This window comes from Ascaphus truei, chromosome 3 (assembly GCF_040206685.1).
Source record: "Ascaphus truei isolate aAscTru1 chromosome 3, aAscTru1.hap1, whole genome shotgun sequence".
Lineage (NCBI taxonomy): Eukaryota > Metazoa > Chordata > Amphibia > Anura > Ascaphidae > Ascaphus > Ascaphus truei.
This window is the reverse complement of record NC_134485.1, coordinates 388,572,249-388,600,171: the sequence shown is the minus strand read 5'-3', so window position 1 is coordinate 388,600,171 and position 27,923 is coordinate 388,572,249. Positions and strand designations below refer to the sequence as shown.

The 27,923-nt window shown below is 40.6% G+C and overlaps 1 protein-coding gene across 1 annotated transcript; it reads right to left on the bottom strand.

Moving 5' to 3' along the window:
• Window positions 1-26,243, bottom strand: TMEM123 (transmembrane protein 123). Its single transcript, XM_075592422.1, has 6 exons — window positions 26,028-26,243; window positions 24,284-24,313; window positions 8,567-8,722; window positions 6,231-6,323; window positions 3,312-3,462; window positions 1-2,040 (listed from the first exon to the last, which is right to left on the bottom strand). The coding sequence occupies exons 1-6, from the start codon at window positions 26,116-26,118 to the stop codon at window positions 2,016-2,018; spliced, it is 546 nt and encodes a 181-aa protein (XP_075448537.1). The 5' UTR covers window positions 26,119-26,243; the 3' UTR covers window positions 1-2,015.
• Between the last annotated feature and the right edge of the window lie 1,680 nt (window positions 26,244-27,923).

Genomic DNA, 27,923 nt, shown 5'->3' with positions numbered 1-27,923 from the left:
TAGTGCAAATTATCCTTTATTTTATCTGTACAGAACATTCAGATCAACATTTGAAATTTTTTCTCATCCAAGTCACATTAAAATTATAACTTCACTTTTAAAGTAACATTACTACTGTATAATTAGATATCTTGCAGGCTAACATTTATTTGGCCAAAATTAAATGCAGAATTGCTGTTACAGTTTAAAACAAAAACAAAAATAATATTAAAAGGATATAACCTGCAAAAACACATTTTTATTCCAACCAAGAGAGCGGCTAGAACTCATCACTTAAAAAACTAAAATTGTGAAAAAACATTTACTTCAGGCTTATATACAAATGTATTCAGACAATAACAACAAATATCTTCCTAATAGGAATAAGCGATCGTTTCTGGATCACAAACTGTTTTGGTTTTAGCTTTATGGCTCTTTGAAGGCAACTTTCTTTTTTTGAATTGTCATTTATCCCCAAGGTGGACTAGTGGTTTGTGGAAAGTTGATAGAAACAAACATGAATGTCTCACACATGGCTCAGCATGCTTGAAAGCTGGAATATGAAATACTATAATTCCTTATGTAAAAGCAATAACAGTCTACTGCAAGGTCGCCAACTCCAATCCTCAAGAGCCACCAACAGGTCAGGTTTTCAGGATATCCCTGCTCCAGCACATGTGGCTCTGATCAAGCCAGCTGTGCTGAAGCATATACTCTGAAAACCTGACCTGTTGGTGGCCCTTGAGGACTGGAGTTGGCCACTCCTGGTATACAGCAATAACTACAGTATAGGCAACTAATGCTCAGTAACCTATTGAATACAAACCCAGGCACTGTACTGTAGGTACCCATGGCACTAAGTGGTTAGGATGAAACTCTTAAGCAATGTCCAATTTGTGATGCAAGCCGAGAAAATTACTTGCAGAGAAATTATGGAGCCGTTAAAGAACCTGCCAAAAATAATTGTGTACAGTGATCCTAGTAAATGTGTATACGTTCCCAAGATAACACGTGTAACAAACTACACCATCCGCCATATTCCTTATGTACTTATCAAATGTAACTTCCTACAATGAAAAGAAAAAAGAAGAAAAAAACAAAAACTGCCAAGGCACAAACTGACCTTCTTGTGATTATTGCAATTAGACACTACAGGAATCACGTCACAAAAACAAAAATAAAGTTTCCAAGTATAGGAAAACTTGAGAAAATGTGAAAATATACTGCAAAATCCAAATGAAAAACATTGGTAACCAAGCTTTTTTTTTTCTTTTAAAGGCAAATTGAATTAATCACCATGTTACCAATACATTTAAATTACAAAAAGAATGCCAACATATTGATTCAAACTCAATGTGCATAAAATATTGTCCTAAACCAATAGCCTTTATGCTGATAAAGCATGCTTTTCTGGCTGTTCATACCACATATCCATTAGTTGTGACATGGTAATGGCGTCAGTCACTTAATCCCACTAGCAGATTGGCGTGTGACAAATCCTCCTCAATGCTGCAAGTACGGCCTAGTGACTGACACATTACATTTATTAAAAAATAGTAACATTATTCCTTGACCTTCCAGAACTGGAATTTTTTTCCACCATTATCTAAATGCGTAATCGTAAGTGGTTATTTCACTGGATTTTCTCATCACACATGGAACAATAAACTGCATATATTGAATTTTCTCATGTGAGAAGGTATATCGATCTTGGCGGCAACTGCAATTAATCTTTAACTCTAATACCAAATGCTTCAGTTTTCAAGTCAAGGATTTATGAGTTACAATTTTACAGTAGGAAACAGAATATAACCAAACACATTTGAAAGTTGCTCTGTTTAAAGACTTTAGTGAATTTTGTGTAATACCGCCATATACATGTCTTGTGTATCTGCTAATATGCCAAAATCAGAGTACAGCATAATTCAAATGCACATTCTATGCAACACTTGTTTTGACCCAATTGGTGCAATCTTCAAAAAAAAGCTGATATAAGAGGAAAATATGGTTGCTAGAATATTAAACGGTGCTTCATTTTAAATGATTGCTTCATGTTCATCTCTGCAACAACAACAAAAAGAAAACAGAATGAGAAAAAATATTTATATCATTAAAAAAATTCTAATGCAAAGTTTAATTAGATTAATAGAAAAATAAAAGTAGCACTACATAAATACAGTATGATAAAGCAGCAAAAACTCAGTGTAGAAACACCTGTGAACACACCTGATGCAACGTATATTCATTTTGCTCCAGTGAATGTTTCAAGGACTTAAATGTGCAAATTAAATTTGTATAAATTCTAGTCTAGTGTCACAATAAAATGGGGCCACTTTGGAATCTCATGGGCTTTAAAGATAAGTCATCATTTTTCATCTAAAATAGTGCCGCAAAAATGACGGAAATATTATGGCAACGTAACAACTTTAGTTTGATCTGAAATCGATGCAGTGTCCGGGGTCTGTCGGCACTAGAGTACTACTGGACCTACTGCACTTTCTGCGTCATGTGACCACTCGTGGAGCTGGATTTGGAAGTGGAGAGAGCTTTACTTACGTTTGGATCGGGCTGGCCACTTCAAAGCGGTCAGCCCGACCTGCCCCTACAAAACGTGCTAGTGCCCATGACTTACCTAGTACTGTACATCATAAAGCACTCTAAAGATTAATACACTCAGGATGATCTGGTACAACCGATTAGGACTGACTGCATTGCATCTTGGTTCAGAGTTGGCGGTTATATCAATTCCACGATTGCCTAGAGTAACCAGGATTAAGGGGCCCTGTATTTATTGAAAGATGCTTTCCTCTCCAAATCACTGATTTTTCTTTGGCATATAGGATAATGAACATGTGCAGCACACACCTGCTTCACTGGTTAGTGGTAGGATGAATGGCCGGTCTCCCTTTACACGTTTTGGGTTTTCAGGTTGGTCTATGATTGATGTCGATTTGACCGATTGTGTGTGTTATGTACAGTATATTTTACAGCGATAGCAGTACTTTCTTTTATTATAATGTGTGTTTAAGTGTCTCAAATTGATAGTTTTATGTACTATAATTCATGATTGTGAGTCTGGAGTGCAATCACAAAGGTTTAGCTTTTAGTTAAATATAGTTGTGTCTTTTTTTAGCACCTCCACCGACTGATCTTATACTTATATGTATTTCATGATATAATTATGGTGGTAGTGATCCATAAAATCCTTTCACAGTTGCAGGTTTCTTACTTTTCCCTCTTTCTTTACCAAAACTGTAAAACACGAAGTCTCCCTGTATAAAATAAAAAAATCTACCATTGCATTTTAGAAATGTAAAAATAAAACAACTTACATGGTCCTGTAGCGAACGCCTCTCTTTGAGTTATAAAATTTGCAACCGAAGTATAGTACTGCAAGAAGTCCAAGTGCCAATACAATGCCGCCTATGAAACTGCCCAGGTCAAACCCAGAGATTTTGATTAATGCAGCGGAAGCCATGGAGCCTGCATAAAAACAAAAAAAGGCACATCACCAATGTTTTCAACCAGATTTTTACATAGGCCAATGTATTTGTGAGTCTGTTAACTAAACCTGCAATATCATATTGGAGCTGCAATAAAATGAAAGTACTATGCATGACATTTTCTTACATTTTTAAAAAAAAATCAGTTTTATAATTTAAGAGTGATAATAATGTTGCAATTGTAGGTCCAAAAGTCTAACTGCAAAAAGCACCGTTACAAAGATGAACAGTAATTCTGTTCAAATCACAATATATATTTTTTAATCTGACTGCTCTCTTAATATTATTTATTCTTATTCCTGGGGTCCCCCCCCCCCAGTTTTGGCAATTGGGAAGAACCAGCAATAAATAAATAAATAAATAAATAAATAAAGTGGGCGAATTGCTGGCAATCAGTGCGGGGAATGACGTGCGTCACAACATCATCCTCAACAATTGTTGCACTGCTTGCACCATTTCGACTTCTCTGTGGACTGGGAAACCAGCTGCACATTTCTTTTTGAACAGAGAAGTCCACGGTTATAAGAGATCTGGAATTGTGCTGCTTGGGAACCCTCTGTTCAGGCAAGATGAAAAATAAATACTAAGAGCAGAGAGGACTGCTCTTTGAAAAATATACAATACATACGACTTTCCTTAGAGGCTTGTAAGGAATCTCCAATCGGAAACCATGCAAAAGCAGAAGATGGCTCAAATGTTTAGTTACGAGAGATAAAGCACATTTTTAGAAGTTACAATTACCAGGGACACGCAGCAAAAAGTAAAAGAGAAAGCTGCATAGTGTTTACCATTGTAGGCACCCACATGGGTGAGATTCTGGGCAGCACATATTCAGCTACTAAAGAAATTAGTGATTGTCAATTTCCATATATAACCAAATATCAAAATCTTAGGCACTGATCTATTGGCGATTGAACAAACACATTGTTTAAGTAATAATCCCTGAAGAACGGGCATTACTGCCCTAGCTGAAAGAGGAAGGCAAGAGGCAAAGCTGAGGGACTTTAGCACAGTCAGGTTATTATTGGCCAGTAATGCCCTGTTCTGAGGAGATTAGCATCATAGGCTAAATGGAGGCTTTTTACACACACACACACACACACACACACACACACACACACACACACACACACACACACACACACACACACACACACACACACACACACACACACACACACACACACACACACACACACACACACACACACACACACACACACACACACACACTTTTATCAACATGATTGTCTACATTATTTTGCTTTTACTGCAAGTTTATTAAAAAAGAAATTGTACATACACACAGGCCCCCTCTATACAGACAGACAGAGACAGACAGACCTCTATATAAACAAACACACGCTGCGGTCCCCCCTACACACCCACAAAACACACCAGCAGCCCCCCCCTGTAAACCCACACACTGCAGAGACACACACACACACACACACACACAAAAACTCTGCAGTCTTCCACCTACCAAACACACACTGCAGCCACCCCCCCCTCTACACCCACCAACAGAAGAGACACACACACACCAATAAAACACTCTGGTGGGCACTTTACACCCACAAAACACATAAACCTTCCCCCTCACTCTCCTGTGCGGAGATCTCTGCAGGGAGGGTGGGGGAGGAGTCAGTGCCTTGCTGGTGCCTCCTATCCAATCAACCCCCCCCCCCCGAGAGCTGATATCACCCTTTATGAATGAGAACTGAAAGCTGAGAAACTTGTGAAGGTGCCAAAATAGTTGGCCCATTACTGATTGGATAATGCCCGGAATGTTAACCAATCAGAGAACAGGGATTTCAATAATGCCCCGAATTTACCAGCTGTAATTTACCTATAAGTATAAGTAATAATCTCTGAAGAACAGACCATTAAGGCCAATAATTCCCTGGCTGGAAGAGTTGAAGGCTCAAGGCATTATTGGTCAGTAATGCCCTGTTCGTCTGCGATTATTACTTAATTATAGATTTTTTTTTTTTCATTTTTCATTAAAAAAAAGATACAGTAGTTTTGTATTTATATTGATCGTTATCAGCATGACCCTCCTCCACCCTCTACAACACCACAAAACACACTGAAGAATCACACACACCACACAAAGCAGCCCCCCTCTACACCAACAAACACACTGCAGCCACCCTATAAATCCACAAAACTGCAGACAGACCAGCAGCCCCCTCTACACCCACAAATACACTGTACCCCCCTGTAAACCCACATCATGCAGACACACAAACACCAACAAAAAAACACCCTGCAGCCTTCCTCCACCACAAAGCACACACTGCAGAGGCACACACACCAGACTTTGCTGCTCCCACAAAACACACACATACTGTAGACACACACACACACACCAACAAAACGCTCTGCTGCCCCCATCTAGACCCAAAAAACACACTGCAGACACACACACACACACACACACACACACACACACACACACACACACACCTTTCTCCTCAATCTCCTGAGCGGAGCTCTCTGCAGGCAGGGTGGGGGAGGAGTCACTGCCTTGCTAGTGCCTCCTGTCCAATCACCCCCCTTGTCTGAGAGCTGTTCTTACTGTGTGTATGAGAACTCAACGCTGATTGGCTGAAAACCTTGACAGGGTGCCAAAAATTCTGGGCCATTACCGAATGGATAATGTCCAGAATTTTAACCAATCAGAGAGTAGGGATTTCAATAATGCCTTGAATTGAACAGCGTTAGCCGATAATTCTAAATACACACTTGTCCCAGCGATAGATGACGTTGAAACTGCAGCTGTGGTTTTATCAGATACTTTGTCTGTTGTTGAAGAGGAACTGTTCGTCACAGGTGTACCTACATTTGGAAAAGAAGGTTTTTGTTACTAGCTGTTGCTTGAAATGTAAGTAGTAGACATGTTTTATTAGAGGCTTTGTGTAATAATATACAGTATTCTATAAAGTAAACACATCCCTCACAAAAACGGTTGCAAAATCTAGGCGTTTACAACTTGCCTAAATACGTGTGTGCTTTTCCTCAAAAGTCTGGCTGGTTAGTACGTATGTGAGAATTATTTTATGACTTAAAAACACAAGGAAAAAAACCCCAAAAAAAAGTATTTCCGTGATTTCCCCCTTGCATTAGTCTTTTTAGATGTATGCCATTCTGACACCATTAATTCTTAAGGAATTTAGTTTCGAATTTTTTATTGTTAAAGATTTCATATGTTCAACTATAATTTTCAGAAAACGTGGTTTGAGATATTAATGCTTGCCATGTTTAGGAAGAAACAACGCGAAACTTCGCTTACTCAAAAGAAACCAAATAGAAATGTGAAACTGTGAACAGCATTCAAAACTAGCTTTACTACATCAAAGAAATTCAAATTACTATTCTGAGCAGTCAAAATGAACCGATTGCTGACCTTTTCAGGAAGCACTTATACTACTTTTCATGTAACACACACACATTATAGCCGTGGGTAACAGACCATGTCAATAGTGGACATTCATTTCCCCCCAATTTCCTAGAAAATTACTACAGTTGATGTATACAATTCAATAAAACTGCATGCAGAGGTCCACGTGGCTTCTGCACTTACCTCATGGAAGTATGATGCGCAGATCCTTTATGAAGCGTGTGTAAAATACAAATATTAGGCTATATGTACTCTAAACCTATCAAATAATACACTGCACTGATTTACAAGGCTTCATATTGCAGTCATGGTGCAGAATATCTGCTCAGACTGAGCAAAGAAACGGCAATAGTCTGGTTTCATAAATAAAAGATACAATGGAAGATCCCTATATAAACAATTTAATGTTAACTTGTTTGTGCTGATGGGCTCTACTTTGCTATTTGAGGGGAAATGCAGAAAAAAAATAGTTTATTGAAAATCTAATGCGATTGTATTTATTGTAACAATCAATGTACATCCATGTGTTTGCGTGTGTACATGCGCATATCTGGAACAATAAGTAAGCCACCACGGAAGCCAAGTAAACAAAGAACAAGTATTAGATAGCAAAGATGGTCGAATTAACATTAAATGATATGATTAATAAGAGCAATGGCTGCAAATGATTCAAAGAAACGGCTATATTTCTTTACTGTGACACTTCCTAGTATAACACGTAGCAAGCCAACAGGGGCCAGTTTGAGCTTGTTTATTGCTTTGCACAAAACAAAGCCACTATTTCTAGAGTACTAAACTGCTACTTTGCGTTTGCTGTAAACCTCTTTACTGTTTGCTCTGTGTGTTATGCAAAACATCAGGGATGTCGGGTGAAAAACAATGACTTGCGAATAATTGAGCCCTGAAATCCGTTGAACTCCTTTGCTACTAGAAAGCAACGTAACATTTTGTGCAGGACATCATCCCTACCTGTGGTGACAGGAGTAGGAGTATAAACACACTACCTAATAAACAGTGCGGCAACAGCAAACAATAACAACATAGGAGATCGACAGATTAAATTATAGTGAATAAAGCTTTGAAACCTGACAGGTCTCTTTTTTACCTTGCACATTACGGGGAGACTTGTGAAGTTTTAAACGATCAACCTACAACGTAATGTACTCTTCTCTAGGATCAACGCAGTTACATTTACACTAAAACAAACACGGGAAACTAAGTTGGAAAGAAGTGTGAATCCCAGAATAATGTTTCCAACTAAAAAATAAGTTATGATGATTAATAATATCTTCGGCATAATTATGCTCTTACTTCGTGGGTGGAACCCAAAAAGCATAATTTTGACACTTATCTGCACAGCAGTCTTCAAGTAAAAGGTTTAGAGAAAGGAACTGTAGTATTTGCAATAACAGGTTGGAAAGCAGAGGCACAGGAACAAAAGGTATTACCCAAGGTCATACTCTATGTAGTGCAAGTGGCCCAAGATTGTATTTGAACCACAAGCTGCAGTGTTCAAGAGAACACCTAAAAATATCAAATATAAGCACAAGAAAAAAAACACATCACAAGTATATCTACATTGTTGTTCAACAACAAATCAAAACTGACTTGTAGCCTTGATACTAATGACTTCTGGTTAATGCTACAAAGATGTCCTATTAATAATGATGATGTCATTTACCTGGCACTGAAGTCGTTGCTAGAATTGTGCTGCTGGCTGTAGTTGACATATTAGTTACAGTAATGGGGATGGTGGTCAAGTTACTTGGAGACATTGTGGTGTTGAATGTGGTTTCATTGCTTGCAGCTGCAGAACTAGGAATCGTTGCAGTGTTACCTAAAATGGTAAATTAAAAAAAAAAGTTAAACCAAAAAGGAGTATTTATTCACACCAATAGAGACACTTTTAAGTAGATCCAGTTAATACAAAGTATTAGCTGATAAACTATTACAGTATATTTTATTTTCCATTCCACCATCAGCCTGAGCAACTTATCCAGTCCATTTTCTTTACATACTGGACGTAACAATCCTTGTTTTCAGAGTGTTTTTACCCATTATGTTAACTCAGCTGTCCTTGGGAAACATGGATTTAGGCAGCCAACAATGGAAGACGGAAATATTTGTTGGTTCGTGAAGGATGGTTTTTATTCCCATTTAGAATAAAAATGTTTTTTTAAACATTCAATTACATACTATTTATTTATTTTATTTATAAAATGTTTTACCAGGAAGTAATACATTGAGAGTTACCTCTCGTTTTCAAGTATGTCCTGGACATAATTAATATGACAAATAATACATGGTTACAAATACAGTTACATAAATGAACAGGGTATACATTATATACAAGACATTGCATGCACAGTTAGAGAAGATGTATATTATAGGCTTATGTAACAGTTACAGACCAGATTAAAATGTGAGACAGTCTTAGTTTTGAAAGAACTTAAACTGGTGGTGGATGTGAGAGTCTCCGGTAGGTTGTTCCAGTTTTGGGGTGCACGGTAAGAGAAGGAGGAGCGTCCGGATACTTTGTTGAGCCTTAGGACCATGAACAGTCTTTTGGAGTCTGATCTCAGATAAGTGCTGCATATGGTAGGGGTTAGGAGCTGGTTCAGATAGATGGGTAGTTTGCCCAGAAAGTATTTGAAGGCAAGACAGGAAAGGTGAACTTTGCGTCTAGACTCAAGTGATGACCAATCTAGTTCTTTGAGCATTTCGCAGTGATGTGTGTTGTAGTTGCATTGGAGAACGAAACGACAAATTGAATTGTAGAGGGTGTCAAGTTTTCCAAGGTGGGTTTGTGTGCCGAGCCATATACTATATCTCCATAGTCTATAATTGGCATTAGCATCTGCTGTGCGATACACTTTCTGACCAGCAGGCTTAGGGATGATTTGTTCCTGTAAAGTACACCTAGTTTGGCATAGGTTTTGGATGTCAGGGCATCAATGTGCATCCTAAATGTTAAGTGGGAATCAAACCATATGCCCAGGTATTTAAAACAAGTAACAGGAGTTAGGGTGGTGTTAGCGTTGGTTCCGATCTGGTGCTAGGGTTAGTTTATTTGTTGAAGTTTAAATCATAGCATTTCTTATTTTAATTTAAGTGGGGGACGGTTTCCATTTAAAGCAGCATACAGAGCAGATGCTTTCTTGGTCATTTATATTTGACATAAACTGAACTTTGTGGTCTCACTGAACCAATCTGTGATCTTTTAACCTTTAATACCTTTCTAGTTCTTACAATTTCCACGGCAAGAACAATTCTCTGGTGGACACAAGGTAGCTACCAGGGCCAGGGGATGGTGACCAGCTCTGGTTCAGGTAATAAGAAAATACAAATTTGGGGGTGGGGGATGGAGAAATCACAGCTTTAACATTTGAGGATCACATCTGTGATACAGTAGCAGGTGTGAAAGCTTCCTTGCTTCTAAATACAGTTTGCCATTAAGGTTCTTAGTGGATGTAGGCCACCTGAATACAGGTGTTTATACAGAACTGTTTTACAAGAAAGCTCATTGACGTGGCAGAATCAGCCAGCAAGTATAGAGAGGACAACAGATGACTCAAATATAGTCTCATTTTAATTTGTGTCATGAGAGTAACTACTGTATGGTGAACTTGTGTACAGTCTTTGTTTGAAATAAAACCCTTTTAGCAGTACCAAGTACGGGGAGTATTCTGCAATACAGTGTGCCAAAGGCATCCAAGGTACAGACGCCCTTGGCAACACAGTGTTGCAAATTGTTTTTTAAATGATAATGTAAAAAGCACTGAACTATGTAATACTGTCAGTAAAATATTTACCTTTGTTCTACAAAGGAAAGAACTGTAAAAACCATGTAAAATGTGGAGAAAACAGGTGGAATACAAACTATTAGGGGGACTATCCTACAAGGCTCAATTGTTAGAATCAAACCATTGAAGCGATTCAGTAACTGATAATATTTAGCAATTCAATGTTATCCATCTCCTATACCAGGGGTGCGCGGGCGGTTGCATTGACACTGCGCTCTTCCCCAAGGCACTAAAATGAAATGCCGGAGGATCACGTGAGGCCCCTGCAAACTCAACTTACCGTGATTCAGTCGGTGTCTGGAAGCGTCTCCATGGCGTCAAATGACGCTGCGGGGTCATGCGGTGTGACGTCACAAGCATGCCATAGCAACGCGGCAGCAAATGACACCACGGGTCATGTGACACCCTGCGCGTCATTTGACGCCGCACTATTAAGTGAAAGGGACGCGAGCACTGGGGGAAACAGGAGCAAAAGTTTGCACACCCCTGTTCTATACTGCAACAGCCCATACCATGAATTTATTGGGTGCATTTATCCGACAAAATCGAAGAAATGTGTTAAAACACAGAAAAAAAACCGTTGGTACAATTGTACATATTTTGCATTCTGCTGCAGTACAAGCTGTTGAGAGAGGAAAAAAACAAACAAAAAAAAAAAAACAAAAAAAAAAAAAAACAAAAAAAAAAAAAACAAAAGCTTCTTACACGTGGCTAATCTTTTTGCTAGATGTAGCAAATAAGCAAGATGGGCACAAAATTCGATAAAACCAAATGCATACAGTGGCCAGAAAAAGTTTTTGAACGCATTAAGATTTTCACATATTTCAAACCTAAAATGTTGTTCTTAGATTTTAATCTAAGTCCTAATAATAGATAAAGATAACCTGATCAAACAAATGACCCAAAAACATGATACTTTTTCAACATTTATTTATGCACAAATTATTCAACATTCAATACCCATGTGTGAAAAAGTATGTGAACTTTTAGATCCAGTACCCTGTGGCATCCCCTTGAACAGCAATGACTTCAACTAAGAGTCTTTAATTAATAATCAGTCTCTCACATAGATTGAGGAATTTTGGCCCATTCCTCCTTACAGAACAGCTTAAATTCAGTGGCATTTGAGGGCTTCCTTGCATGGACTGCTCGCTTCAGTTCGTGCCACAACATTTCGATGGGGTTTAGGTCCGGGCTTTGACTAGGCCATTCTAAACTGCAGAATTTCTTCTTCAACCATTCTTTTGTAGATTTGCTTGTATGTTTAGGATCATCGTCTTGCTGCATGATCCACTTTCGGTACAGCTTCAACTCACGGACGGGCGGCCTGATACAATGCAGAATTCCTGGTGTGTCAATGATGGCAATCCATCCAGGTCCTGAGGCAGCCCCAAAGCATCACTCTGCCACCACCACACTTGACGGTTTGGCTGAGGTTCTTCTGTTCTGCAGTGTTTGGTTTTTGCCAAAAATAAAGTTTCTCATGGAGGCCAAAAAGTTCTACCTTTGACTCGTCTGTCCAGAAAATATTGTTCCAGAAGTCTTGTGGATCATCTATGTGCACATTGGCAAACGTCAGACAGGCAGCAATGTTCTTTGTAAGAGAGCAGCGATTTCCTCCTGGCTATCCTTCCATGAACGCCATTCTTGTTGAGTCCTTTTCTGATAGGCGAGTCATGAAGACTCACATTAGCTAAAGCCAGAGTGGCCTGCAGACCCTTGGATGTTACTCTTGGGTTCTTTATGACTTTCTGGATGATTTGCCGGTTTGTTCTTGGAGAGATTTGTTAGGACGACCGCTCCTGGGTAGATCGACTGTGGTCTTGAACTTTCTACATTTGTAGACTGTCAGACAGTGGATTGGTGGAGCCCCAAATCCTTACAAATGGTTTTGTAACCCTTTCTATACTGATGAGCATTAATAATGGTTATCTTTTGATCGCGGCATGACGTGTTGCCACACATTTGTAGGATGAAGACCAAAGTCACAAAGTTTCTGATCTTTTTATAGGATGGGGCTTCCCAAACTCACACTTGAAGATCTAACTAATTATTTAAACACTTTATTCTAATTATCCCTTTAATTTGGGTGATAACACCAGGGTGTCACTTACTTTTGCACATACCCGACTCTTAATTAGTCATGGCTCGTCTAATTCACACATCATTTTGTTTCAAAAGACAGAACTGGTTAATAAAAACCCTATTGGATATTTAAGAAAAGACTGATTTTGATTCAAGAAGGTTTTCGTGAAAAAACTATGAATACTAGTAATTATCATTGGAGTTCACAAACCTTTTCTCGCCACTGTATGCACCTCAGTCAACTCTTCTAAGTGTCACTCCTCAAATCCCAAACTGGTTCACTATTGGCAAAACTGGAGCAAAGTGCCTTGTGCACAGAAGAGCTACTAAAATGGTGCATGGTTTGCATCATAAAACTTATCAGGAAAGACTAAAGCATTTCAGCATGTAAAGCTTGGAGCCAAGAAGGGAGAGGAGAAATAGGATTGAAACCCTTAATATATTGCAAAGTTTCTACAAGCAACAGGGTGGGAGCATATTTCAGGGAAACAAACATCAGGACAAGAGCAGGGGGGACAGAGGAAAGATGAAGTACTTCACTGAAAATGGTGGAGGTTTCCTAAAATAGTCGACAGAGGGGCTACAGGCTAATCCAATAGGGCAGGGGTGGACAAAATTTTGGAAGCTAGTATAATTTTTTTTTTTTTTTTTAGGAGCCATGCTTTTTACTGTAATATCTATTTTAGCAATGTTCTGGAAAAGGAAACGGCAAAATTTAGTAACAGCATTAGGCTGCGGCCCCGCCGACGCTGACCGTGCTCATGCTTGAGAGCGGTGACGTCACAAGCTCTCCAAGCACGAGTGCCGGGAGTCCTAGCTATTTCGCAAGCGCGGAGGAGCGTTGCAGGCAAGTTGAGCGCGCTTCAAAGTCTATTTTTTTTGTTTATCAAAGTGCCAAGCATGGGTGAGCTTGTGCCCGCACGGGGACGGGACAATTTAATTTGCCTAAACTAAATTCGGCAAGCACTGCGCGGTCAGCACGCTCAGCGCTAGTGTGGTCGCAGCCTTAAGGTTAGAACAGTCATTTATACAACTAGCCTTGGAAATCGAACGGATTGCAGTGTTACTGAATATGATAGAAAATTACACAATGGGGCTTGATTTAGGTGGGATTGTGAGAAGCTCAGTTATAGGCTTCTTAAACTCATTATGTCACACTGCCATCCAGAATGAGATTGTCATGAGACAGTTGGAGACCAGGGACTATACTACAGATGAGGTCCCGAATGGATAGATACCGTTGAGTGTTGTTATCTGCATATAGGTGATATTTTAAGTCAAATGAATTACAATAATAAGGTCACCAAGGGAGAGTGTAGAGAGAGAAAAGAGGAGACGTCCCAAAACTAAGCTTTGGGGTAAACCAACAGATAGCAGAGGAAGGACGACTTAGCAATAGATACACTACAGAAAGATTGAGGTAGAAAGAAAGCCAGAAGAGAACTTTGTCCCTAACACAGGAGAAGGAGTGGCTCAGTGAGTAAAGACACTGATTGACACTGAGATTGTTGCAGGGGAGCCTTGTTCAATTCCCGGTGTCTGCTCCTTGTGACCTTGGGCAAGTCACTGTATCTCCCTGTGCCTCAGGCATCAAAAACATAGATTGTGAGCTCCACGGGGGCAGGGACCTGTGCCTGCAAAATGTCTCTGTAAAGCGCTGCGTATAACTAGCTGCGCTATACAAGAACATGCTATTATTATTAACACTGAGGGAGTGAAGAATAGGGTTGTGCGATTTACCAGTATTGCAGTAATATCGCGATAACTTCTCACGCTATGCCGATGCGGGAGATTAGTGGTTATCGTGATATTACCATGGTGCAGAGTGTGAGGGAGAGAGCAGGCGATCGGAACTTGCTGCACTGTGAAAGATCGGAGCTGCAGGCTGCTCTCACTCCCTCCTCCCGCCAGTGCTTCTCACTGCAGGGAGGGAGGGGGAGCATCTGGCAGCTCTCTGTCTGAGGCAGCACGAGGCGGCAGAGAGATGAGTGTCAGCAGGAATACTGCATGTCTGGTAACAACCTCTCCTCTCTAACTCAATCATTTAGCTCACTCTCCGTGGGACTTAACCCTTCCTCCCTACCATTGTTAACCAATTCCTTCACCCCCCCCCCAATTACCCACCTATCTCCTTAACGCTTCTACTCCATACCTCTTAACCCCTTTCTCCTCCAATCTTTTATTAACCCTTTTCACTACCAAAGAGACAGCAGGGCATTGAAGGAGATTTTATGCAAATCCCTCCGGTAACAAAAAGGGTTAATCCCTTAATTACCAAACTTTACCATATCTGCGCGTCACCTTTTCTCACCTTCACCGCTTCTATTCCCCTCCTTCACCCACATCTCATCCTATTACTCTCACCCTTAGATATTCCCTCCATAATAATAAAAAAAAAAAACCCAACACACATTTCATTTATAAACACACAAAACCTATTTTAGATATTCTCTTCATTTATAAAGGGGAGTGATGGAATGAGGGATGGGTGCGGTGTAGGTGAGAAAAGGTGAAGTGTGCGACATGAAAAGCGTTTGGGAATGAAGGGCCCTTAGCACTAGTAAAGAAATGAATTTATTTTTTAACACTTTGTGGTTTACTAGAACATTTTCGGGCTTTAAAAAAACAATTTAAAGCGATATACATACTGTAATTATTGCAATAGACGTATTGATATCGTTATTATGGGATTTTTTTCTGTTATTGCCCAATAACAGAAGTTATTAGTCCCCTAGTGAAGAGAGTGGAGAAGTGGGTGACAATATTATCAATTATCTCATTGAACAGAATGAGAAGTAATGCCCTGGGGATTTAGGAATGTGAAGGTCATTTGCTACTTTGGTTAATATGGCTTAGTTGAGCTAGCAGTTTTAAACCCAGATTGGAGAGAATGCAACAGAGAATCAGAGCGGAGTGAAAAGTAAGCATGCGGGAAGATACAAGCTGTTCCAGACATTTAGAGGCAAAAGGCAGGAGAAATAGGGCGGTATATACTGTATACTCAAACTACAGGCCAATCTCACTTCTCCCAATTCTATCCAAAGTTATGGAAAAATGTGTCCACTCCCAATTAAGCGATTTCTACACCAAGACAAATTTCCCTAGCCAATTCCAGTCTGGGTTTCGTCCCAAACACTCCACCGTAACTACCCTGCTAAAAGTTTGCAATGAAATCCAGTGTGGAATGGAACGGGGACAACTCACTGGTGCAGTATTCCTAGATTTTGCAAAGGCTTTTGACACAGTTGATCATGCTATCCTGCTTAACAAACTCCAGAGCTCTGGAATAGGGAACCATGCTTTAAACTGGTTTCAGTCCTACCTATCAGGAAGATCCCAACATGTGTCCATCTCAGGCTCTAACTCCAACCCCCTGGATATAACCTGTGGTGTCCCGCAAGGCTCTGTTCTGGGGCCCCTACTCTTCTCAGTGTTCATTAATGATCTTCCCACAGCTTGTAAGGAAGCCTCAATACACATGTATGCAGATGACACAATCCTGTATGCACACAGCCATAGCCTCTCTGACCTTCAACACATACTTCAGTCTGACTTTTTGAGACTCGAAAACTGGATTTCCCAAAACAAAATGTTTTTAAACACTGACAAGACTGTAACAATGGTATTTGGGACCAAGACTAAATTTGTAAAGCTTCCAGTGACTGAGCTCCTGATTAGAACCAACGCTAACACCACCCTAACACCTGTCACTAGTTTTAAATACCTGGGCTTATGGTTTGACTCCCACTTAACATTTGGGATGCACATTGATACCCTGACAACCAAGACCTATGCCAAACTAGGGGTACTTTACAGGAACAAATCCTCCCTAAGTCTCCTGGTCAGAAAGCGTATTGCACAGCAGATGCTAATGCCAATTATTGACTATGGAGACATAGTATATGGGTCGGCTCCTCAAACCCACCTTAGCAAACTTGACACCCTCTACAATTCAATTTGTCGTTTTGTTCTCCAATGCAACTACAGCACACATCACTGCGAAATGCTCAAAGAACTAGAGTGGTCATCACTAGAGTCTAGGCGCAAAGTTCACCTTTCCTGTCTCACCCTCAAATACTTTCTGGGCAAGCTACCCAGCTACCTGAACAAGCTCCTCACCCCTACCACATGCAGCACCTATCACCCGAGATCAGACTCCAAAAGACTATTCATGGTCCCAAGACTCAACAAAGTATCCGGACGTTCCTCCTTCTCCTTCCGTGCACCCCAAAACTGGAACAACCTACCAGAGACTCTCATATCCACCACCAGCTTAAGTTCTTTCAAATCTAAGGCTGTCTCACACTTTAATCTGGTCTGTAACTGTTTCATACGCTCATAATATATATTTTCTTTAACTGTGCACGCAATGTCTTGTATATAATGTATACCTTGTTCATTTACGTAACTGTACTTGTAATCATGTATTATTTGTTTTACTCTGTGCCCAGGACATACTTGAAAACGAGAGGTAACTCTCAATGTATTACTTCCTGGTAAAATATTTTATAAATAAATAAAATATATATTAATATTAAATCTGCAAACAGGACATTAGGCTGCTTGGGAAGGAACAAAATGCATCAAGAATGTATATCCTACTTTAAAAGGTTAAAGGAACATGAAAGAAGGAAGTGAAATATGGTATAACATGCAACAGGAAATAAATGTCGTCTTGCGTCCAAATATAGTTTGTTTAAACAAATGTCCATGGTATGTTTTACCAGATTTATGATGGACTCGAAGTTATAATCTTATATCTCCATAATTTAGAAAGCAACAGCCCAGGAAAAGTCAAAAAAAAAAAAAAGCAATTCTCCTTGGTGATGCAAGATTTTAAATGCCTTTTAATGTGGTCTATTTTAATTTCTGATTTTTAGTATGCATAAAACCCATGATGAGGCCGATGCAGACCTGAAAGAACCCTCTCTAATTCTAAGCAGAGCAAGTGAAAGGATTAGTGGATTATTCAAATATTTGTTTTAATGTTTGCTGCTGGCATGTGTGATTAAATACTTCATTTATTCTTAAAAATAAACGTTGATTAGTTCTTTGATTTTCTTCCTTTTTTTAAATGTATGAAGACTGTAACCTCTTGCACTTCAATTGGTCTGGATCTGACTTTAAAGATGCAATTCCTTTAAAATGTGTTAAACAGAAACTATTACAATGGTTCCTCCAAGTAATTTAAAACAATTTAGAAATGTTTGAAAATATACCCTTCACAATTTATAACAAGGACTCTAAAGGTGGAGGCAATAACTACGATCAGTTTATATAGAGTAAATGGTGTGTGTTTGTGTGGTGTTTTAATTGTCTTTCAAGCTACAAAACAAAATATGTACATGGTTTTAAAATAAATCCAAATGTATGTATATACAAATTAATTACCAATTGTAATCTATTAAAACGTTATACAAATGTGGCGAGTAGGACTTTATAAATAGTTAGTTATATTAAATACTGCGAGACTGGGTTTTGAGCTTGCTAAAATTGTGCACATCCAATTGTAAATAGACTTGCATTAATGCAGTGCAGAAAACGCACTATTGTTGAACGTGCTGGTTGCTTTATTCCCCACCCCCTAAAATGATGGACTTTACACCTGGATTAATTAAAATCGAATGCAGGGTATTGCATCCAATCCAGCATTAACTGCCATTCAAATCAGGGGCAGTTAACATAGGATCGAGGGTGCGATACGCCTTATCAGAGCTTGACGAATCTGCCACTTGGTGCTTTATTTAATCAAAACAAGATCGAGCTGAAGAAATAATGATTTAGCAAGCAACTCAATGCAGGCAAAACAACTGGCATCTGTGACAGAATAATTGCGTCACAGATATTACATAACGCCAACTGGAAAACAATGTACACAACTAACAGAGAAGGTGCCAAATAATTTCAAACGCTGCTACGGGGGTTGTTTCAGTGTTCATGAGCTCACGGCCCAACTCTACCAATTTATTGGTTGGTTTTATGCAATTCCTGTGACTTCTGATTATGGGGGGGCGGGGGGGGGGGAATAAATAAATTAAAAAAAAATATTACAAGGCATTGATAACTAGATTACTACAAAATGTTAAACAGTTTTTTTTATTTAGATCCAGGACCAACTTCATGTAGCTCCCCTACCCCCATAACTTACAGCCATTAGACTTCTAGATGTAAACTATTCAGTGTCGCTAGAATTGCTGCTAAAATATGCCACAATACGGGTTTGCCTTATCAACTCAAAACATAATACATTTGTTTTATAAAGTGCTGTCACAGGAGCCTACAATAGTCAAATTTACAAGAGAAAGATTCCCCTATGATGCACTCTACCTCTGCTAATAATCAAAATAATAAAGAAAAACTTAATTCAGCATAGGTATACCTCATATATAAGATGTATACATATGCTGAATTAGGTTATCTTTATATGTTTTTTGTCTTTTCTGATCAAATAAAACTTTATTATTTTGCTCAGAGGTAGAGTGCATCATAGGGGAATCTCTGGTAAATGTACAGTACTGTATCTCTCTTCCCAGATAGCACCCCTCTAGCATGTGATACATATTATATGAGTTGCTGAGCAGTAACCCCCTCTTCTTTGGTGTTGCCTACGATAGTCAGCCACAAGCCACAATCGTAACTCCCTTATTTTCTGTTAATTCTTTTGTTTCTTGCGGATGCTTCTAGTATCGCTCTTTGCAGAAACAGCTGCAGAGGAACTTGCTAGAAAAACATCAAATATCTATATCTATATATATATATATATATATATATTGTTTTGGGGTAAATTACAAAAAGAATTTGGAGCACATGGACATTCAAGTTCATCAATGGGGCCGTCATAAAGGCATACTGTTCATAAGTAAATGGCTGTTCTCGTATCTTTGGCAATTAAGGCTGGGCCATGCTACAGCGGAGCGCGCTTATGCTTGGCGCGCTCACTTTAATGTAATCTAATGAGCATGCTGACGTTTTGTGCGCACGCACGTACGCTCGGCAACGCTCAGCGCTTGGGGCGACGTGGAATATTGATTTCCAAGCGCTCAGAAGGCTCACATAACCCAAAATTAAGTCACGATAGTTCCTTCAATAACATGCCCGGATCCAGCCAATTACACTCCCCCTCCCTTAAACACCACGCCCCCCACTCACGCTCGCAAATTGCAGAAGGACAGCCGAGTGCTCATGCTTGGAGAGTTGGTGTCGTCACCGCTCTCAAGCATGAGCGAGCTCAGCGGCAGCGGGGCCACAACCTAAGAAGAGTTTTCTTCAGGGGACTATGAATGGGGAGTGCTTAATAACCAAGTGTTTACCAAATGTCGAGCACACTCAGCCCATGTTAGAGGGCTAATAAAAACGGAGTAGAGGGGGTGTTAGTCTATTAACAGCAAGGGGAGGAGTCAGAGGATATCAACACTCCTGTCCAAGTTTCTGCTTACTATGTTTAAAGAGCAATTCTACAAATTGATATAAAAAGGGTACTAGTCAACTCATTTTACGGAGTGAACTTTAATAGATACTGCATGATTTATTAAAGGACTATTAAAGTCACAATTTCCACTGCAACGTCTGCAGGGAACATAAAAAGTGCCTTCATAAAGGCAAATATATTTGCACAGGAAGTAAGTAATCGCGGGGGCTCTTCCCTAAAATCTCTATGCTGCAAAACCAGTGCAAAAAAACAGCTCCACATTTACCAAAGAAAGGGAATTTCATTTTTTTCCCCCTGTTGATAAATGTGTTGCAATTCGTCGGCACTGGTTTTTGCAATGGGAAACTTTAATAACTAAGCTTTGAGAGTCCAAGCTTGATATAGAAACTCCTTTGTAACAATCTATTGCCGATTTACCTACAGTAGTTACAAAATTTGGCTTGAAATGCAAACCCAATGAGAGATTACAGAGATTAGAAGGGAAGGAGTGTGCGTTTAGAAGGGGTGCACGGGGAGTTAAATTTAGGCCTGTAGCTCTCATTTACTGATAACATTGAACTCATTTTTATTATTATCACACGTTTCCCATTTCAAAGAATCAATTAAGTCACTTCTTTTTCCTTGAACATTTTTGGTCCAAAACTTCCAAATCTCACTGACCTGGTAAACTGCTAAAAAACGACACTTTAACGTGGTAGTTGGCCAGTAAAATAATAAATATTACAAAATACTCAAGACAAATAATGTTTTACCAGAGACAGATTGGAAAAAAAAAAAATGTTGCAACAATTTCAATGTTACAGTGATAGTAGGATTGTCTGACATTTATGTAGATATTGTTTATTGTTAAAAAAATTGTACTGAGTTTATAAGCAAAGAACAAGTAAATGTACAGTATTACAATAATAATAATAAAAAAATGTCTTGCACAGAAAAACTGAACACTAGCAGCTACTTAGGAAAGGTACATTAAAAAGTCAAAACATGGCCTAGTTCAACTAAGGATGTTGTCACAAAAACCTAACGGGTAAAGATAAATCGTCCAACAAATCAGTAATCTCAAAGTCCCCAGCCTCTTTCTTGAACTGTTTCTGTATTTTCTGAATCCATAGATGGGCTGTATCAATTTTTAATTATTTATTTTTTAATTACCATCTATTTTTTTCAAATATTCAATATTTATTTCATTTTAAGTTTTATTTAAGGGGAGTTCCGATTTTCTTTTTTAAACGTGCATATACCAAAAGACTAGACCTTAGCTTCAGGTTTGCATTAGACAATGTCTATCTACATGTATTTCTGCTTTACACCAGTTTTCTGCAGTTTTTATATATAGAAAATATTTTAAGAACCACTAGCACAAAAATACATGAATCGAAATCATAATGAAACGGTAGCACAATATTTTCATTGAACCTTTCACTGAGAGTTAGTGGCAGTGAAAGGTTTAATTTAATACACTATTTTGGTTAATTTATTTTTGTACGTATGGTTCTTATGCTTTTTTTCCTTTGACAGTTCAATCGGTGTTATTTTGACTTGAGAAGGGGGTTGACTCTTTAGTTCCTTAGATGTTTGTTATACAGGGAGCAGAAATCTAATACCAGGAAATTGGGATGAAAACACATTTTACAATTTCCCTGCTAGTCGGATCCTGTCATTAACGAACTCTTCACTGCCAGAGACATGCAGCGAATTGCTTTCACTATTCAAATACAGTAAAAATAATAATAAATAATATGATAATATATATCTGAAGGTTATATATTGCACTATGTGGAAGGAAAGTTGGCGCATTTTATAAAATGAGGATTGTCACTAAAAATCTATTAAAATATCCCAAAGTTTGCTCTGCCAACAATTCAATCACTGTGTTTAACACAAACATCACCACCTGTCTGACTTTGAACATTTTGGTCACTGCCAGACTTTTCTAACCAGAGGTAAACAAAAACTGTAGCAGTGCTTGCTTTCCTCACGCTTCCAGAGCATGATCTCCTCATGTCATATTTTAAAGGGACAATCCCTCTTAGGACCCAATGCCAATGCTTATTGTGGCATTGCTCCCATCGTTCTATGTACAATTTTCCTGCTGTCTTATTATACGTACAAGGTTCCTGCTGTCCTGTTATTATATACATACAAGGTTCCTGCTGTCCTGTTATTATATACATAGTTACATACTAGACGAGGCTAAAAAAAAAGACATATGTCCAAGTTCAACCTATGCTACATTTAAAACGACAGATACTTATTCTATATTTACAATATATTGTAGAGGAAGGCAAACAAAAAATCCCAGTGAAATATCATCTAATGATATCTCATAACGGGAAAATACATTCCTTCCTGACTCCAAATAATGGCGATCAGATTTGTCCCGGGATCAAAATCCTTCTCATGTTGACTTATGTAGTATATCCTTGTATACCTTTCCTTTCTAAAAAGATGTCCAACCTTTTTTGAAGATATCTATTATATCTGCCATCATAGTCTCCATGAGTGTGAATCAGTGAATTCCACATTTTAACTGCCCTTACTGTAAAGAACCCTTTTCCTTTGTTGCTGGTGAAATCTCCTTTCCTCCAACCTTAAGGGATGACTCAGTGTCCTTTGTACTGCCCTTGGGATGAATAGTTCTTATGAAAGCTCCTTGTATTGTCCCTGAATATATATGTACAAGGTCCCTGCTGTCCTGTTATTATATGTTCAGTCAAACACCACAGAAAATGGAATGACAGCGACCGGTTTAATGGCTTAAATCTAAGTAATTAATGTATTTGAAAGGGTAGTACTACATAGCAGGCAACTATATAAACAAACAACAAGTAACTATTCAATGAGACTGGATTACTTTGAAAGATTTAAAAATCGCCCTTAAAAGTAAATTCATTTACTTATTTGTGACCCGCGAAAAATTATTTGGTCCTGTAAAAACAGTGATTATTAGAAACATGTTCTACGCTGATATGTTTGCAGTATTACACACAAAAATTCTATAACGGCTGCAAAAACAACCCTAATAATGTCATTAACATGGAACCATTCACAGTCTAAAACATATTTAAATAAATACTTCTACTTGTTTTTAAAAGAGCAAATCGCCCATATTTAACTACAGTAATTAAACTTGTAATTAACATTAGTTCACTTTAGTATTTTTTAAATGAAATTTGAAAGCGGACTTGCAAAAGTGTGTAAATTTAATTCTTGTAAGATATTGAATTAATATTCCCTGGAGGTCACAGGGCTGGCTTGATGGCAGTGCCATCCGTGTCTCTGCACCAAGCCCCGCAACTACAAAGGCCCCGCGTTCTTCCCACAACAATTAAATGGATTGCCAGTAGAGAGCGCGGGGCCTCCATAACAGTCTCTTACCTTGCCCGGCACCATCTCCTCTTGCAGCGTATAGTTGTCATGGCGCCGCATTGTCATGACAACATGATGCTACGTCATTGGAGGAGATGTCAGACCAGAAAGGTAAGAGGTCCTCAAAAGCCGATGCACAAAGCCACACAAAAGTCCCAACTATTACCACTACAGGCTAAGTGCTATTATTAATAATGTCTAGTTTAACGTATGAAGTGCTTATTTCTATTATGTCACTTGTATTACTGCTATAAAGTGCAATGTACATGGGTGGCGCCGCTATATAAATAAAGATATACATAAGTATTATTATTACAGTTTGTGCGTTTGGAGTGTTTTAGAACTAATTTTCAATGTTGGTTGAGAAATGTTACTGTGTCCTTCTGCCAATGTTTTATAATATTGTTCCTGTAAACAGAGAATATAAAAAAATAAAATAAAGTAGCCCCAATATAGAATTAAATAAGCAAACAAACCCATTTTTTTTTTTACAGAAGTAAACCAGCGAGTAAAAACCTACGTATCTCAGTAACCAAAGGCTCCTCGGAGCTTCAAAGTTCTGCTGTGAAAGACGCCATGGATCTAATTCATATTTTTTTTTTTTTTATTGAAATGGATTTGTATCCCAGGAGTAGAATCTACCCTAGTGTTACCCCCGTTATATACTGCGCTGCAGCTCATGTTGGTGCTATGCATTATACACAGTACATACCCGTAGAGTCTGTGGTTGACTGGACACCATCTGTAGTAAAAAAATAAAAAATATGAGGAGAGCGTTAAGTTGGTACTGTACTGTAGATTAGACTGGAGAGGAAGGAAATAAAAGCAGAGAGATCAGGAAAAGGGAGAAAAGGGAAATGGACATTAAAAAAGTTGCCAACTTAAAGGAACAGAAAGAGGAAAATTGAGGAGTAGAAAAAGCACAGCAAAATTAAAGGTAAAAAAAGCAAAAAATAAAAAAGAGACAAGAAAGCAGCAAATGAAATAAGAGAAACAAGGAAGGAAGGAAAATTGCATAATCGGACTGAAAAAGGAATAAATTAAAAGATAGGAGACATTAAAAAAAATTATTGCAAAGGAACCCTTTCAGTGCTGTAATACAGGGGCTTTCAACTCCAGGTCTCAAGACCCCCCCCCCACCCACCCAAACATGTCAGGTTTTAAAGATATCTTTTTCAGCAGAGGTGGCTCAATCAGTGGCTCAGTCAAAGAGCATGTTTCAGCACAGGTTGCTCAAAACCCGAGCCACTGATTGACCCACCTGTACCGAAGCAGGGACATCCTTAAAACCTACCACACACACGTAACACGAAGACTGTCATAACCCAGGGAACTTTGACGTACACTGGATGTAAATGCCCTTTGCTTATTTTTCTGTGGCTACATGCAATCACGTACCACGCTGAAGGTCAGCTCCTCATATCCAACACTGAAATGGTCATGTGATCGCTCCGAAGAGCCACCCCGTGATCCGCAAGTGCCGCTGTCACAGAGGTGGCAAAACTATCCCGCAATGAAAAGTTTAATATAAAATGACAATGTTATGTGGCTTATACAATTCTGGGCTCTTGCAGTGCGATTAATCTTAATGCTTCAAATCTTAGCCAGAGAGCAGGATTTCATAATTCCCTTTCTATTTTGCCTATAGTTTCCCTTATCCTTGGTCTTGTTTTTGTCTTACTGCATCTTCCTCCAATGCCATAGTCTCCTGTGACCCTGTCCTATGCCAGCCTCATGTGACTGTCCCAGACACTAATCCCCAGCATTACGGTCTCTGTGCTCTCCAGCCACCTGTGTCATTGCCTCCTACCAAGCCCGTGTGCCAGCCCCCCTGTAACTGCCTGCTGCCCACCCACCCCCGTAATTGCCTCCTGCCCACCCCCCCGTAACTGCCTCCTGCCCAGCCCCCCCGTAACTGCCTCCTGCCCAGCCCCCCCCGTAACTGCCTCCTGCCTAGCTCCCCCCCGTAACTGCCTCCTGCCCAGCCCCCCCCCCGTAACTGCCTCCTGCCCAGCCCCCCCCCCCCGTAACTGCCTCCTGCCCAGCCCCCCCCCCCGTAACTGCCTCCTGCCCAGACCCCCCCCGTAACTGCCTCCTGCCCAGACCCCCCCCGTAACTGCCTCCTGCCCAGACCCCCCCCCCCGTAGATGCCTCCTGCCCAGACCCCCCCGTAACTGCCTCCTGCCCAGACCCCCCCGTAACTGCCTCCTGCCCAGACCCCCCCCCCCCCGTAACTGCCTCCTGCCCAGACCCCCCCCCCGTAACTGCCTCCTGCCCAAACCCCCCCCCCCCCGTAACTGCCTCCTGCCCAGACCCCCCTGTAACTGCCTCCTGCCCAGCCCTCCATGCGCCAACCTACCTTGTAACTGCTCCAGCTCCCACCCCCATGTGCCAGCCTGCTCTGCCCACCCTCGAGTCCCCTAGCAATCTCACAGCCTTCCACGTGTCGCACTCACGCGAGTCGCTGTGGTCAGACGCGCAGGAAGCGGCCAGCAGCACGAGAAGCGCGAGCTCCGGCCGAGCCCGCACAAACCCCGAGACCCTCATCCCGGTATCCGCTCACAAACCCCAGATACAAACACAGGGAAGTCAGCGCTGGCGTGTCCTGCCCGATCAGCGCACGGCCAGACACTTCCCGGCCACACCGCCAACACACCACAGGAGCGCGCGAGCTGTCAGCTGGACGCGCCTCCCAGTGGAACGCAAGCGGCGACGCATTACGTCACGTGTGCGTTCCATGACAAGGGTGATGTGTTGATGTAGCACTGCATTGGGGACACGTCTAGGAAGTAGAAGTGTTAAATTGGATATAGTGGGCATTATATATTATCATTATTTAATGAATCTAGGGAACACGAGTATACACAACATTATTATTCATTACACATATTACTTGCAATGGTGTGTGTGTGGGATTTTTTTTCCTGGCAACCACCAAATTCAAACAGAAATTAGTCAACAGAAAACTTGAGAACGAACTCAAGGACACCGAGAATGGCACGAAACCATGTCTGGCCAGGTCTGCCTATGGGTTCCTCTGCCCCCTCCCTTTACCTCAGCTGCCGGTGGGTGGTGCGCGGGTGCCTCTGGTGCGCTGGAAGCTTATGCAGGGCGACCGAGTCGCCGGCAGCTCCCGTAGCAGGGCGTCACCATATTGAAATTGATTGCGCATGCAGGGCTCCGCGAGGTGACACCACACAGCCAATAGGGCTGCAGCTTTTCTCTGCACCACAGAAGATACATTTCGCAAGCTGGGACACGCTAGTCAGTCAGAAGAGGGACCTCTGAGGAGTAGGTAGTGTCCAGGGAGAAGCGCTTCCATAGACTAGACCAGATTTCACCCCTTAGGCCCCGACTCACTGTAGCTTGTAGCTACATATACGTTTAGGGAAAGCCCATAGTCAGGGACCTTTCCCAGTAGCTGCATATAATCAGGTACAGCACCAGTGAGACACCACACGGTGACTCCGGCCTGTGGTCTGGGACCAGACCAGCTGTGCGGTAAAGACGGTAAGGTGATATTATCCACGCTAGAATTCACCCCAGACGCCATCATGGACAACAACGTTGGATCAGACCGATCCTCTGTCATTCTGCAATACCCGGGTGCTGGAGCCCCGGGCAGGTACCTAACCTAGTGCACTAACACTCCATGGGATAGCGCTATCTCCAACACTTTGGGAAAGGGACATCAGGGAATTGGTACCTGGCACCCAATGTACTCTGGGGACACTCACCGTTGGTATCAGGTTGGGGGCTATATTACTGTGGGGTACAGGGTACCAAGATTGTTGTGTTCAGTAAAAGGTTGTTAGCATATATATATTTGGGTGCGTTTATTATTATTGTTCCTGTAAGGGTTTATCCCGCCAAGTCAGGATCCCATGCGGATGAAGGCGCTGTCACCATAAGAACCAGATACACCCCAGGCTCCCAGCGGCGGAGGTTCAGGCCTTCTGTGAACCACAGGTAATGCACCACACACACCGTAGTCACTATATCTTCCATAGGGTGGGAGAAAGTGTGCTACACATGCAACAACACACGGTACAAACTCTGCAAACATATGCCAAGATCCCACAGCCAGTCACAACCATGGTACATTCAATGTTAAAGGATCATACCGCTGCACATCCAGGAATGTAGTTTATATCAAGGGTGTGCAAACTTTTCCCAGTGCGCACCCCCCACCCCTCTCGACATAATTTGACGCCGGGTTACCATGATGACGCGTCACTGTAAGGTAAGTTTGCTATAGGGGCCTTGCGCGGTCTCCCGGCATTTAATTTAAGTGCCTTGGGGGAGAGTGCGGGACCTCTATAACTGCCACGTCCACCCTAGACAATCTTGCA

What these genes read in the sequence shown, in the direction of transcription:
- TMEM123 (XM_075592422.1), bottom strand. Translation starts at nt 26,118, where the DNA reads ATGAGGGTCTCGGGGTTTGTGCGGGCTCGGCCGGAGCTCGCGCTTCTC. An exon ending in GTCTGACCACAGCGACTCGC is followed by an intron (nt 24,314 to 26,027) that starts GTGAGTGCGACA and finishes TTTTTACTACAG; the next exon opens with ATGGTGTCCAGTCAACCACA. An exon ending in GGCGTTCGCTACAGGACCAT is followed by an intron (nt 2,041 to 3,311) that starts GTAAGTTGTTTT and finishes TTGTTGTTGCAG; the next exon opens with AGATGAACATGAAGCAATCA.